Genomic DNA, 14,074 nt, shown 5'->3' with positions numbered 1-14,074 from the left:
CATTGGAGACACGTCCTCACTCCAATCTGCGAAACAACATATAGCACTTTCTGAGTCCACTCATGACCTTGTGTTGTCCTCATTGACTGATAGGTGGGCCAACTGACACGGCGTAATATTGCTATCATCTTTGGATCAACCTGAAGCGTCGATAATAATCGGACGGGCGGCGCCGCGCAATTCGGGAGCCACGCGGCAGATCCGTCCCGTTCCGTGAGAACCAGTTGAGGCTGCTGTGACCCGTAACCGTGAAGATACAATGGCTGGCACTCAGAGGCGCAACCGCGCCGCGAGGGCCGCAGGTTGAGGAGGCGAGCAGATAGCGTGGCGCCAAACCAATGCCGTCCAACTGAACCAGTGGACAGGAGCCACCTCTGACTCGAGAGAACGACTCCCACTAACCGGCCGCCTCATCTCCTCTTCGACCTTTTTTTCGCCTCCCTGTGTGTGTCCATCGAACCTTGATCGCACGCGCGCACAAATCGTCTCACCGCAGCGGCTCATCTGATTCGCATGCTAGCCGGCCTGCGCGGCTCGTGAAACCGCTGGTGGTGGTTGCTTGCTTTCGCGCCAGTTCTCGCCATGGCGCCTCCTCAGCCTTTGCGCACACTGAGGCTGAGCGCTCCCGCTGGCCACGCAGCAGTGTGCAGGTGCTCCGCCGCCCCGCTCTTCGGGAAGAGGCTGCCGGCCATCGTCGCCTTCCCCCGTGCCGGCAGCGGCGGCGCCGTCGCCTTGTGCTCGGCCGTGCAGCAGGAGTCCTCCACCTCCACCACTGGTACAACCCTTTGCTTGATTGAGGCTGACACTTAACTGTTCTGAATAACTTCTCCCAACTCGCTGATCGGTACTGGGTGACGCTTTACGGATGTTGGTTGTGTGGATCGATGCCTATTCAGTCTGGACTCTGAAGGCCTTACATCATTTTCGGATATTTCCATTTCATGTAGTTAGCAAGAAGAAGGATGCTGCAGACGGTGAAAAGAAGGAAGCCACGGCAGCAGCAGCAGCAAAGCCGGCCGCGGCCGCGAAGCCAAAGAAGGCCCCGGCGAAGCCGCTGCCGGAGATGATGCAGGAGGAGATCATTCCTCCTCTGAAGGACGCCCTGGAAGCGGAGGAGAACGTGTCCCAGGTCCAGCTTTCCTTCCAAAACAACACGGTGAGTACTGACTGGAATACAGGATGTTTGTAGTAGCTAGTGAGTGGTAACAGTTTTAGAGTTACTTACAACCGGAGCCTATAATGTGGCATTTCTACTGTACATCAGTTCTAGCAAACGAGATACGAGTGCATGATGGATAATTGATTGAATGTTCTTGCACCATGGGTCCATGGCATAAATGATAAATCACTATCAAGAGGAGCAGCTGAATTTCAGTATCAGCACGAAATTGTCCCGTCTTAATGTCAAACGCTGTATCAAGAGTTGTGTCTGTTCAGTTTATGACTTCCTCGAGCACTGTAACGGAGAAGGAAAAACTTATCAGTAGTATTAGTAGCTGCATAGTTCAATAGTGATCAAGTCAGGTCCATGCTCTAACATCACTGGATATTTCATGATAAACAGTTTAATGTGTTGGTGAACATGCATCCAGTTCCAGTATATAAGGCACAACTGTGCACATGCTCTTCTGCAAAAAGAAAGAACAGAAACAAAATGGTTTATCATCTTACATCTCCAACCACCATAGCTATATGCAACGCTAGCATATCTGAGCAATGGTTTGGGATTGCAGCATGCAAAACTGAGTTAGCTCCAACAAAATAGTTAGCAAATTTCTAATCCTTCGCTGATGAATTGCAGTTGGAGGGTTCCTTCATAAAGGATGACGTTCCTTATTATTTTTGGGCCTTCTTTCCAAAGGGAGACCTCACAGGTACACATTGTCTTACATTTCTGTCATTTCCTGCTTGAACTTTGATGCGCAAATGTGCAATGCTGTTTTCCTTGCTGAAAGGTCTGCTGATAGGAAGATCATTCATTGTAACCATCAGTGCATAACCAATATTTCAGTCCCTCGCTAACAAACTTTGGAATTTCTCATTAACCAATATGTAGACTATTTTCATCTGCTATGTGGTAGCATAGATTATACAGATTTTTCCTAACAACATTAGGATGGAACATAATTTGCATGTGCTCTGCCTTCTTATCACTGAATAATGTACGGTGTACCTAGATTAGAACCACCAGTTCTGTGTCCTACTTTGCAGTATAGCACAAACCTGCATCGCAACGCCGCTAATGTTAGAACTTAGAAACCAGCAAACTGAATTGATAAGAGGGATTGCTCAAAAAGAATTGATAGAAGGGGCATACTTATAATCTCCCAATGAATAATGCAGGACCCAAGGGCTTTGCGCTATCGTCCTACAGCAACGAAGTCAGCACCATCGAGCCATTCCTGATCGATGAGAAGAGGATAACCTCCCAGTACGTGGTGTTCTGGGTTTACAAGAGGCTGGCCGGGCAAGGCATCCTTCCCGTCTGGAAGGAAGAGGAGGGGGAGGAAGAGGCCGCCGGCGCCAAGTAGTGAGTGATCTCACGAAGGCCCACACACAGACTGGACGCTGTGAACATACACAGTTAATCATGACCGAAAGTGTAAAGCTGTGAAGTTCATTTGCTAATATATACACAGTCAATCATGACCTGGACGGTACCTTGCCCTTGCGGGCCGGGCCGGTCTTCTATCGGTTTCGCTTGATTTTGTTTCTTGTGGCCCGCGAATAAGAACGAAACCGTATCTTTTCCGTCGACAAGAGAAGAGCCAATAGATCTACGACGGGTGCCGTCTGAAGATTATTATCGCCAGTCGCCAAGTCCTACCTGTCGCACTCTATAATCCCCTCCAGTCCTTCGCCATTATCCGAGGCGTCCGCGTGCACATATCGTATGGAAACGCAAGATATAATTTTCTTAATAATATGGAATGATAGAGATGAGAAGTGGAATCACCACACACATGGAAGCAACCGAAGCACAGAACTCATGAAAAAAAAAATACCTCGAGACAAGGCATCCTTTCTCGAATCTGAAACGATGGTTCATGCTTGTCACTTGTCAGAACGTAGGTTTAGAGGATAGGTTCATGCTCTCAATTTTGCATTTCTGCGCAAGGATTTGCTAAAATTTCTAGCACAAAAATCCTCGAACGAAACAAGAAAGATCAGGATCTTCTCTCTCTCTCTCTCTCTCTCTCTCTCTCTCTCTCTCTCTCTCTCTCTCTCTCTCTCTCTCTCTCTTTTTGTCCTCTTTTCCTTCTCGAAACCACTGCACCAGCATCGACATGGTGACGCTGGACGGCTGGAGACTGTCGACGATTAAAAACTGAGGAAGCACTGAACGCACGCGCACAGGGACACGACGCACACTGCAGTTTTAGCCAGTTCGGCCCTCGCATCGCCAATCGCCATGCTCGCCTACCTCCTCCACGCCCCAGCCGCCGCCGCCGCCGTCGTCGCCGCGGCGCCCAGCGCCTTCGCCCTCCGCTCGCTCCCGCCGGCGAGGACCCCGTTCCTCCCATCCCTCCCGCGCCCAGCCTCGCCGAGGCGCGCCGCCGCGTTCGCCTTCTCCCCGGCCGCCGCGGCCGCCCCCATCGCGGCGTCGCTGCTCGAGGGCCCCGTGCTGGTCTGGGCCGGCCGGCTCTGCCTCTACTACGCGCTCCTCCACGCGGGGCTCGCCGGCTCACCGCGCAATCCCTTCCTCTCTCACGGTAATCGCGTCGCGGCGGGTTTCGATTCGTGCTGTTTGGTTCGGAATGAGGAGGGGGTGTTGATGGTTTTTTATGTTCGTGTGGTGCGTAGAGATCGGCGAGGACGGCGCCGGCGACAGCGACCTAGGGTTCTCCAAGTGGGCCGAGAAGCTCCGTGGCGGCGCCTCAGGTCTCGTGCATCTTTCAAATTTGTTTATTGCTCGATCGTAATTGGTTATTTATTTATGCATCTCTTGGGTTCATTGTTGACGCTTTGTTTAGTGGAAGTGGATACCGTGAAAGATTTTTATGGTTCCGCTGTTCTGCATCTGCCAAGAGATTTTGGATGTGAAAGGTTCAGAATCTGATTCTGCTGGTTAGGCAGGACCATAGTACATGTGGCAGGTAGTTCATGTCTTCGGAGGAATTTGCCAATCCTGGGACAAAAGGTTTGACGCACATTTCTGTTTGTCAGGGTGGTTATCTTATCTGAAAGTGTAAACCGAGGTTAACTTTGAGATGATAGAAAGAGGTGCCAACATTTCACACTGTCATGGGGTCGCTCGCTGGGTTGATACTGGATAGTATTGATGTGAGAATCCGAATGTTGATGTGTGTGGGGATTCGAGGGTAGAGCACTCCATGATGCTTTAAATTAAAAGGTGCGGGTTCTGTAGGCTTTACATGATGAAAGGAACTAAGTGATCAAATTTGGAATGTTTGAGTGGGTTTGTTAAATCTTACAGTTTGTTGGCTTTCTTAGTCTACTGTCACTCTTACAAGAGGATCACTACAAAGTTTGCATCTGCTTGCAAGAATGGATAGATTGGCCAACCATTTGTAGCATATGTAAATGCCAGTGCTGGCCTTTTTTAGAAGTATACTGGTATTGAAGTGTGTTCTTGTCCCTATTTTTGACCTTTAGGTTTTGTTTCGAAATTCAAGAATTTGTTTTCCATGTCAAATCTCATTGTAATGGGACCAGAATGTTTTCTCTTTTACATAATGATGGTTAGTAACCTTAATCAGCATTTGTATTTTTCTTTAGATTTCATTACATTTAGATTCAACGTCAAGGAGGAAAAGCACGAACATATCCTCAGCAATATGACAGAAGCAGTTCAGTGGAAACCATCATGATCTTGATAATCACTTGCGACTGTTTATCCATAATTGTAGATCCTTTTTAGAGTTCCAGAACTGCAGATTTGTACTGTTTATGTCTTTACAAGCTATCTGTGGAAATTTCTAAGCATATATACCTCATTACCTTGTAAATCTATGCTTAGAAATTTCTAAGCTATCTGTGATTAATCTAGATCTTGTTTTGGTTGATCAGGTGAGAAAGATGCTCAGGATAAGAGGAAGCTAACTAGCAAATGGAGGCCAACGACTAAAGGCACGCTGAAGAGAACCTACCGAGTTCGATCAACTGAAGAAGGAAGGCGGATCCTGAAAGAGATAGCTTCAGTTCTGTCCGAAGATGACCATTTTGTGGATGCTTCAACTCACAAGGTAAATTCTTTTCTCTGGACAGAGCACATGCTGTCATCTGCCCTTTTATTATACATCATTTTGGAATACAAACACACCTGTAAAAATGGAGGTGTTAAACATGTTTCTTTTGTGCCTATTTGGTTGTTCCTAAGTTGATAATCTAAATGTTTAAATTACCAACCAGGGTTGCCAAATAAGGAGGGAAAGTGCTCATGGTGAGAGTGTGTGCTGCTACAATGTGAGAGCTTTGTTCGATGAGCTTCCCACTCCTCACCTGGTTCTGGAGATTACGCCTTTCCCCGCTGGACATCTTACTGATAATGACTACCGCAAGGCTGAGAGGCTCGAGATGGTGCTGAGGCTGAGCGCTTCCATTTAAAAACTAGGGACTGATTTTCCATTTCCCCTAATACTTTCTTTGCCCAAGTTGTAAATTGTTTACCAGTGGGCCTGTAAATTGATGCTGTTGGCTAAGAACTAAGAACTACTTGTAAAACCTGAGTTCTGCTCAGATTTTTCTATTAATTTGAGCTCAAGAACACATTCTATACTTTGGTCTCAGAATTCTCTTTTGCTAAGTAACTGCATATGCAAGTGATTAATTCTTGGGTTTTATCGTGTCTGATTATATTGTCTCAGCTAGTCAGCTCAGTTCTAATATTTTGCACCGGTGCTGAGTCCACTCGATGGTGCACAGTATGCCGGAGATTTACCTTCATTATGAAAAATAATGATAAAACTGATAACAACCAGAGCAGTGAGCAGGTACTAGAAATCAGACCTGGCAAATTTCCTAGCAGACACAAAAGGCAACATCTGCTGAATAAGTTTCGAGGTTCCCACCCCAGAATCCAGCACTATGTATGGATTTCAGTCTAGAAACAAACTCATAACCACAGTTCTTTTTGCCTCAGCAAGCTTAAAAGAACTTGCATATATATGGGCGTTTAGTTATTCTGTGACTCTTAAGCTACATGTCCATTACATATTCATGGTTTCAAAAGCCAAGGATGAGTTGCCACAGGCAGTATGCCTGGCGATGCTGCTGTGCCCTCTCCACTTCTCTTCACCTAACCAACTTTGCGCTGCCTCCACCTTGTTCGCTGAAGTTCATGGCGGGGCGGAAGCCAACTGACGGAAAGCAGGTGCGGTCCTGGTTGGCCCTTGAAGCACTTGCGGTGTCGGAAGAAGCAGGTGCTGAAGGTGTGGTAGGGTTGGGATCACTCTGGGAGCTTATGGTGTTGCCAATGACCTTTGAGCAGCTCGAACCACCTGATGCCTGATGCTGCTGGTTCTGCTCCTGGAGCTGCTTTGTGTTGAGGAACCGTCCTCCTGACCCACGAGCTCGCTTCATGGCATGGCGGTGTCGAGACTCGTGAAGGTATGGCTGAGAAGAAAGGAATTTTGTTAATTTATATTTGCCAGGTAAACTATATTGCTGTAAATAACAGAATTATTGCCTGTACAGATTGAAATGCAGGAGGATTGATTTATGCAACTTTCAAATCAGAAAAGAACATGCCAAAAAGTGACGCAGAAGCCTAAGAAATGCTTAGTGATAGCTAGTAAGGAAACAATTAGTATGCATCCGACTTACAAAGATGTTCGGTGCCACAACTCCTAAACAGCGCTTTGCTCAGAAAAGTTTAGCAAAAGGAAAACCTACTCCAATTATAGCCACAGGGGCTTTTGTGACCTCCCTCTGAATATGACCAAGAAAAATCTATTGAATTGATAGTCAAAGCTATGAATGCAGCAAATGCTGAAGAACACTTTTTCTAAAAAAAATGCTGAAGAACAATCAAAAGGGATTTCATGTCTGCCTTCTGACAAAATTACTAGGCATTACCTTCCGGCCTTTCACCAGCTTATTCTGGGCCTCCAATTTAGCACGTGTCTGTCTCCTCCTAAGGATTGCATGGTATTGCTTTGCATTAACATATATTGGCTCTTCTGCTGCAGGTTCGACAGGCAACACAACTGGAGCATTTGTTGTTTGATTTTGCTGGGGATGGACCTAGATGCATGGTACACAAATGACGATATTAATGTAAGGTCATTAGATTGAAAACAAAAATGCGTCTGGATATACAAGAATAACAGCTAGCATGCCATAGCCAAAGATTTGGCAGGGTGCATGGTTTTACATTTGTATTCCTTCAGGTCTTTTATCAGAAATAGCTTCCATTAAGTTCCATGCAAATTGAAAGACTACATTCTGATGCCGCAACAATTATTTGTGCATTCCCGAGCTTTATGTGAACACACCATTTCTGTTGCTTTGGAATAATAAACGTATTCAGCAATAAGGAAACAGAAAGAATGTCTTTCGCAAGAAGTCTTTGTGACTACTAACATGCAAGGACGAATGAGTTCTCTCTCTGAGACTAAAAGATAATTGCAAATGAATTATAGAGAAAAATTTTCATGATCTTATAACCTCTAACTGTATAGATCTATTTACAGAGTGTGGTCAGAAACTGAAAAGTAAGAGTGAGCTTACAACAGCATGTGGAGGATATCCTGTCAAAACCCCACCATAGTAAGCATCAGCAGTATAAGGAACACAGGCCTGGAACATGATGCAGGAAGTTAACTTAAACCAGTGCATAAGATTTAACAAAGCAGCAATTTTACAATAGACGAAACTTACAAAAGATGCATTGTAATCTAGTTTTGGTGGCGAAAAGGCAGATCCTTGCTTCCCCATGGACAATACTGGCTTCACTGTGAACTGATTATGCTTCCCATGACCTTCATCATTGTCTGAAGATAAAATAAGCTAACTGTCATGATGATTTCAATGTATCAACTAACCATATTAAATATGAGGCTTCGGCATGAACATTGTCTGAGAGACAGGACAGTAACATAGCGAAAGATCCATCAAAACAAAGATTACAGGAGATTACTCAAAACATTAGTTAAGGCATGGGTAAAGCTGGTAACAGGAGCAAAGGAAATTTAAAGAAATGCAGGAACATCTACAATAAAAGTGACTAAATTTTGATACAGCCAATTCTAATTTGAGTCCATATACAAATTATCTGACAAGCACTCAAGGAGCACTTACAAGAATATGAAAATGACAGTGTAACACTGCATGAGCTCTTAATAGAACTTATGACTGCCATGAGATACTGGCACTATAACATATCTGAGCATGTAAAGGTATCTGAACATATATTGAACCTAATACTCATCGGTTCGTAGCATCTCTTGTGAAATAATTTCAAAACAATCTATATCCCAATGGTGTAAAAAAAGCTGCAGAAAGAATGATAACCGATAACATGGTTAAAGATAAAGGATTACCAGATTGAATTGAGGTGTGTTCGTTTAGACTTGTCTCACTCACTGCCGACGCTTCTTGGTGAGACTGGCCAGACCCTGATGACGAATCCCTGTCGTGAATTTTATGACCTAAATGCTTCATCTCATGGTCATTTCCTGACAAGACGCCCTACACATGTAGGCTAGCTGATAAGTTATTATCTGTGGTATGGCAAACAGGCAACACCCCAGGTTTCCAACATGAATACCGACTTACATGGTTGGACTTAGACATGGGATGGACGGGATGGTCCTTCACAGAAATATGATGAATGAAACCTGCATTAACCTTCATGGCAAGCTGCCAGCATTAATCAGCTGAATTGACAATGACATGCTAAAGACGTGGGTGATTGATGACAATTTCCTCTTACTTTGATTATTTGCTCTGTACTCGTTCACTCAAATATGCTTATGCATAGCGACTTGAAGTGTCTGCAGACGTTAGACATTACAACAAAAAAGACAAACAGATAGGCATATGAGCAAACGATAGAAAATAACAGGACAACAGGAATAGAAAGAGAACCATCCCCCCCAAAAAAGAAACAGCACCTGGCACAAAGTAGGCCAATCAAAATTCTGAAACTAACTGCTCCATGGAACAGGATGAAATGTCCAGTATAGCTATAAATAGGAACATACTACTATGTCAAACTGTTTTCTTTTTGAAAAGGACTATGTCAAACTGTTATCTACCCTTTTCAATGCCTAAGAAGCATCAACCTAGGGCAAGTACATATAATAGATAAGGACCTACTGCAGCTCCATTTTCAATAAAATTAATGAAGAGCTGGCATGCTTGTTTTATACAGCAATGGTGCCTCACCAAGCAGGCAATTTCCCCCCTATTCAAATTCATACTAATACTTGATTCCTGAGAAATTCCACCTCAAATTAATTCTGCTTTGTTCCCGCGAGAGTCGGGCTACATTGATCTCAGATTTACATCTATTGCAGGCAGAGTCCAAGTGGTATCTGCTCTCAGTGGACTATCATGTGCCAGTTTCCTTTTCTTTTCCCCATCCCAGGCGTTTGAACCCTGAAGAACTCTCTGGGAAACCTTTTTATTAACAAGAAAGGATCAGTATTGTTTATCATCAATTTTGTGTCAGGTTTGATAGGTCTTTATAAAAAGACTGGAAGATACTGGCATACTGCAGCAACCATTTAACTCCTACCAACAAGCTCACGCATTGATAAACCTGATCCAACACTCCACTGAAGTGCTAAGATGCATATCCATACCTTAAGACGACTCTATTGCACAACTAATTCAATCGGAATCGCCAGAAATCGCCACAATTCGCAAAAAGAAAAACAAAACAAAAAACAAAGAAAGCTTCAAGCCACAGGGATTGCGGATTTCCATCCTCCCCACTGCCCAAAACTCTAGCACGCCACCCCACGCAATCTAGAATACAGATATAAGCTCATAGAAGATGTGCTTGGATTCTAGCAAGAACGCATCGCGTAATGCGAGCCAAGCTAAAACTAAAGGTTATCAAGCAAGCAAGAACGGTCAAGAACAAAAATATGCAGCGCCAACCAAAAATCCTGTTAAAGTTCACAAATATCCAAGAGGCAAACCTCGAAAACTAAAGGGGAAAACATCAGCGGTGGCAGGATTGAAGAAAAAGATTAATCGAATCAACCGCTGAGCAAGAGTAAGGCATATTAACCAAGGAGAGCACGATGCCACTCCGGGAGCGGAGAGCAGAGCAGCCATCCAATCTGTAGCAACAGCGAACTCAAGAACAGAATTGACCAATCGAGGATTCCTTAGGGGGATCAGGAGGACTGTACCTCTCTCTACCTCCTCTCCCCTTCGAGTTTCTCTCTCTACCTCCTCCGGTCCCTTGAGCCGTAGAGAGAGAAATACGTCGAAGCAACTGAGAATACGGGGCAAGACGAGGGCGCTCCTGCTGCCAAATATATGCGCCTACTGTGCAGGCCCTTTCTGTCTTTTTGTGAGTTTGTTATTCTTTCGGCGCTTAAACAAAAGGAAAACGTTTCGTCTCCTCTGCACCGCTCGGTGCTCACACGTCACCCGTCTTGAATATTGGTAGGTGCACCAAGAACCGGATACACGATGATAATTATGATGGTCATAGGTCGACATTTCATTGCTGGGTTCTTTCCCTCTTTTGGATTCTTAGTGTTGTCAAAAAATAATTTGATCTTTATTAAAAGTATAATAACAACAACGTAGTCTCTCACTCCTAAGAAGTTGGAATAGAATTGAAACCCAACAAAAGCCACAAATCAAGGTTCGGGCATATGAATAACTATTTTCCAAGCACTACTATCCAGGGTTAAATCTTTGGGTATATTTCATCCCTTCAAATATCTTTTTATCGCCTCTTCCCATGTAAATTTTGGTCTTCCTCTGCCTCTCTTCGCATTACTGTCACGCCTTAGGGTTCCACTACGCAACGATGCCTCCGGAGGCCTTCGTTGGATATGTCCAAACTATCTCAGCCGGTGTTGGATAAACTTGCTACCTCTAACCTATCACGTATATCCTTGTTCCGGACTCGATCCCTTCTCATATGACCACAAATCCAACAAACGCATTTTCGCAACACTTAATTGGACATGTTGTCTTTTTTAGGCCAACATTCTGTACCATACAGTATTGCAGGTCTAATCGCCGTCCTATAAAACTTACCTTTTAGCTTCAATGGTACCCTCTTGTCATAGAAAATTCCTAATACTTGGCGCCACTTCATCCACCCCACTCTGATTCTATGACTAACATCCTCATCAATATCCCCATCTCGTTGTAGCATTGATCCTAAATATCGAAATATATCCTTCCTGGGCACTACTTGGCTTTGCAAATTGACATCTCCCTCCTCATGTGTAGTAGTGCCAAGTCACATATCATATATTCAGTTTTAGTTCTGCTGAGTCTAAAACCTTTTGACTCTAGGGTCTCCCGCCACAACTTTAGTTTCCTATTTACTCCTGCTCAATTTTCATCAACTAGCACTACATCATCCGCGAAGAGCATACATCAAGGGATATCCCCTTGAATGTCCCTTATTACCTCATCCATCACCAAGGCAAATAGATAAGGGCTCAGAGCAGACCCTTGATGCAGTCCTATTCTAATCGAAAAGTCATCTGTGGTTTGGACTCTAGTTACAACATTGTTGTACATGTCCTTAATAAGTCCAACATACTTCGTAGGAACTTTATGTTTGTCCAAAGCCTACCATATAACATTCATTGGTATTTTGTCATATGCCTTCTCCAAGTCAATGAAATGAGAGCCGTCCATCCCAAGAAATCTAACGGTAGAAACAAAAGAAGTACCTAAAGATAAAGAGAAGTACCATATTGGTAGTACGAAGTACAAAAATAATCCTTAAATTTATTTTTTAATTATTTTTTGCGGACGGTGGAAACAAATGAAGTACCTTGATGTACCAACAAGTACCTATGCTACTTTTAAACCACCGTAAAAGAGCTTGTATAACTATTCAGTAAATCTAGAACATCCTTGAAGCTCTTCCTTTGAGCGTACATGCAAATTATATCTACAGAAACTTCTCTTTTAATGGTGAAGGTACAAAGGATATACTAACATATTTAGAATAATTGCTGTATGAAATTTAGAGTTTGAGTTATCAAAAAAAATATTTCAATGCTACTAAATTCTAACCAATTTTATACTTATGATTGGAAACTGTGGTTGCAAATTTTTTCTTGAAAACTATATCTATCTAATCCACAATTAAGATAGATGAAAAATACAGGCTAAAAGTGGCATGTTCATATCAGAACATGTAATTTAGGTTATGTTGAGTATTTTTACACTAAATTTGTATAAAAAAATTATTATTTTTAAATACCTTTTAACCTATATGATACATTATGTATAAAAATATTTTAGTATTATTAGAAGTAATGGTTTTTATTAACATATTTTGGGCGCGTAATAACTTTCAACTATTTTACTTAAAAAGTGATGATAAGATGTAAACTTCGAAAAGGATCTAACTTATAATCAATGCACAATTGCTCTCGTATGTGTAGTTTTGCATGACGATATAAAGTACTCCATTTAGAAGTATGCGCGTGTCTCTCTCGGGCACCACGCTCGTGTTGAACCACTCATGACCTTCGAAAGTTGAAATCGACTTCATTGTCATGACTATCGTGAGCTTCAATGCCTTATGCCACGACTACGTTATAAATTGGACCAATGAGCACGATTTCTAGGTGACGAGGACAACATGAGCTCTACGACCTACGTTTGGATGTGATCAAATGAAAAATTGGACTAATTTCACTGGTCAGTACCTTTTGCTGAGCAACAACCATGCTAGCTCCAGGTGACGCCACCCATATCTTTTTCTTTTCCGCGTTGACCTTGCTATCAGCTACCACATGGACATGGCTTTCACGCCTACGCGCTAGATAGACGCTGAATCACTTCATGACGCCTACTATTTAGGTACATTCAAAAAGAGTGGAGAAGGCTTCATAAAAATAACACAAATGTAGTAATTCACACTTGGGAAATAACACCAGGGCAACAAGAAATGTAGGCACCAATAATGGAGCCAGCAAAACAAATTCTTTCTAAAGGAGTTCATGATATAGTAAAAAGTTGAAATGCTTTCTTTTCTAACATTCAAGGTCATATATGAAGCAACCGGTATTTTAATAGTGTATTACAAGAATATAAGGTTTAGCAGTAGCATCACGCCACTGTAGCCCATGTAGTGGTTGTAGCAGCAACTCCACGGAGCCGCCATAGTGTCCCTACTTCAAATATTGGAAACAACTTTTACAATTTTTTTATCTTCAAAGTAGTTGCAAATTCATTCCCATTTTACATAAAACACTTGAAAAAGAGAAGACCTTCAAGTTTGTCTACATTCATCGTCATACACAGGCACCGGCGGAGGTAGGTGTCGGCCAACATGGGTCATGCCCCCCCCTCGCAGTGCTAAATTTTCTTATGAATTATAATTGTCCTAATTTCACAATAATCTGCTTTGCTTAATACACATATAATTGTGCAATTAATGTACAACAAATTGAGTAACCCCCTCCCTCTTCATTTGTATCTAGCTCTGCCACAATGCACTGGTGAAACAATTCAGCATGTGGACGCTTGGAAATACATAAGAACAAAGCACCTCAAACATTGGAATTTCCAAAATATGCGTGGCTTTGCACTCTTCCGGGTACGATTCCGTGTGGACCTAGGAATTTATAGTCTATCTGAGACGGTGGAACTTTAGAGCTAAATATTTTTAGTTGATTAAAATGTCCATGCGGTTTCGGTTTGTATCATGCTGCCATCACCTCGATGTGCTGGGAGGCCAGATGTCAAGGTGGCGGGCACGAGTCGCCTCCCCATTATTCCTTCTCTGATCGCCATGTATATATGTTGCTTAAAAAGATCACGTATAGCTGCGCACCGTAGCGCTAGCTTCTGCCATGCAGATGCATCGAACTCTTGCCATGACGACGGAGAGTCGTTCGGTGCAGAATAACTAGCATGTCCGTTACCCAAAAAATACAAATTTTAG

General features: G+C 43.2%; 3 protein-coding genes and 1 long non-coding RNA gene across 16 annotated transcripts; 2 read left to right on the top strand and 2 right to left on the bottom strand.

The window, feature by feature from the left end:
- The first annotated feature begins 326 nt into the window (after positions 1 to 326).
- On the top strand, positions 327 to 2,705 carry LOC117844719 (uncharacterized). The gene is made up of 4 exons (XM_034725493.2): positions 327 to 775; positions 948 to 1,156; positions 1,802 to 1,874; positions 2,344 to 2,705. Exons 1-4 carry the CDS (start codon positions 583 to 585, stop codon positions 2,529 to 2,531), a joined length of 663 nt encoding a protein of 220 aa, XP_034581384.1. The 5' UTR covers positions 327 to 582; the 3' UTR covers positions 2,532 to 2,705.
- LOC117844721 (uncharacterized) lies at positions 1,178 to 2,454 on the bottom strand. Its single transcript, XR_004637916.2, has 2 exons — positions 2,318 to 2,454; positions 1,178 to 2,223 (listed from the first exon to the last, which is right to left on the bottom strand). It is a non-coding gene; the product is annotated as an uncharacterized lncRNA (long non-coding RNA).
- A 557-nt stretch (positions 2,706 to 3,262) lies between the features above and the next one.
- On the top strand, positions 3,263 to 5,739 carry LOC117844718 (uncharacterized). Its single transcript, XM_034725492.2, has 4 exons — positions 3,263 to 3,713; positions 3,805 to 3,882; positions 5,032 to 5,207; positions 5,374 to 5,739. Exons 1-4 carry the CDS (start codon positions 3,413 to 3,415, stop codon positions 5,566 to 5,568), a joined length of 750 nt encoding a protein of 249 aa, XP_034581383.1. The 5' UTR covers positions 3,263 to 3,412; the 3' UTR covers positions 5,569 to 5,739.
- A 208-nt stretch (positions 5,740 to 5,947) lies between these two features.
- LOC117844717 (nuclear transcription factor Y subunit A-4) lies at positions 5,948 to 10,482 on the bottom strand. Of its 13 annotated transcripts, none has more exons than XM_034725482.2 (9): positions 10,329 to 10,477; positions 9,414 to 10,256; positions 8,897 to 8,957; positions 8,740 to 8,823; positions 8,505 to 8,652; positions 7,843 to 7,955; positions 7,693 to 7,761; positions 7,039 to 7,206; positions 5,948 to 6,576 (listed from the first exon to the last, which is right to left on the bottom strand). In XM_034725482.2, the coding sequence occupies exons 4-9, from the start codon at positions 8,815 to 8,817 to the stop codon at positions 6,256 to 6,258; spliced, it is 897 nt and encodes a 298-aa protein (XP_034581373.1). In that variant the 5' UTR covers positions 8,818 to 8,823; positions 8,897 to 8,957; positions 9,414 to 10,256; positions 10,329 to 10,477; the 3' UTR covers positions 5,948 to 6,255. The 13 variants fall into 13 exon arrangements, with proteins under 13 accessions (XP_034581373.1, XP_034581375.1, XP_034581378.1 ...); XM_034725484.2 differs by having other exon boundaries at positions 10,205 to 10,256; XM_034725487.2 differs by having other exon boundaries at positions 8,740 to 8,811; positions 10,329 to 10,475.
- Between the last annotated feature and the right edge of the window lie 3,592 nt (positions 10,483 to 14,074).

The sequence above is a fragment of the Setaria viridis genome, chromosome 2, assembly GCF_005286985.2.
Source record: "Setaria viridis chromosome 2, Setaria_viridis_v4.0, whole genome shotgun sequence".
NCBI lineage: Eukaryota > Viridiplantae > Streptophyta > Magnoliopsida > Poales > Poaceae > Setaria > Setaria viridis.
The sequence above is the reverse complement of the archived record's forward strand: the minus strand, read 5'-3'. Positions and strand labels throughout refer to the sequence as shown.

What these genes read in the sequence shown, in the direction of transcription:
- LOC117844719 (XM_034725493.2), top strand. Translation starts at nt 583, where the DNA reads ATGGCGCCTCCTCAGCCTTTGCGCACACTGAGGCTGAGCGCTCCCGCT. An exon ending in TTTCCTTCCAAAACAACACG is followed by an intron (nt 1,157 to 1,801) that starts GTGAGTACTGAC and finishes GATGAATTGCAG; the next exon opens with TTGGAGGGTTCCTTCATAAA. An exon ending in TCCAAAGGGAGACCTCACAG is followed by an intron (nt 1,875 to 2,343) that starts GTACACATTGTC and finishes TGAATAATGCAG; the next exon opens with GACCCAAGGGCTTTGCGCTA.
- LOC117844718 (XM_034725492.2), top strand. Translation starts at nt 3,413, where the DNA reads ATGCTCGCCTACCTCCTCCACGCCCCAGCCGCCGCCGCCGCCGTCGTC. An exon ending in GCTCCGTGGCGGCGCCTCAG is followed by an intron (nt 3,883 to 5,031) that starts GTCTCGTGCATC and finishes TTGGTTGATCAG; the next exon opens with GTGAGAAAGATGCTCAGGAT. An exon ending in TGGATGCTTCAACTCACAAG is followed by an intron (nt 5,208 to 5,373) that starts GTAAATTCTTTT and finishes ATTACCAACCAG; the next exon opens with GGTTGCCAAATAAGGAGGGA.
- LOC117844717 (XM_034725481.2), bottom strand. Translation starts at nt 8,817, where the DNA reads ATGAAGGTTAATGCAGGTTTCATTCATCATATTTCTGTGAAGGACCAT. An exon ending in CCATGTCTAAGTCCAACCAT is followed by an intron (nt 8,653 to 8,739) that starts GTAAGTCGGTAT and finishes CTACATGTGTAG; the next exon opens with GGCGTCTTGTCAGGAAATGA. An exon ending in AGCTGGTGAAAGGCCGGAAG is followed by an intron (nt 6,577 to 7,038) that starts GTAATGCCTAGT and finishes CTTTCTTCTCAG; the next exon opens with CCATACCTTCACGAGTCTCG.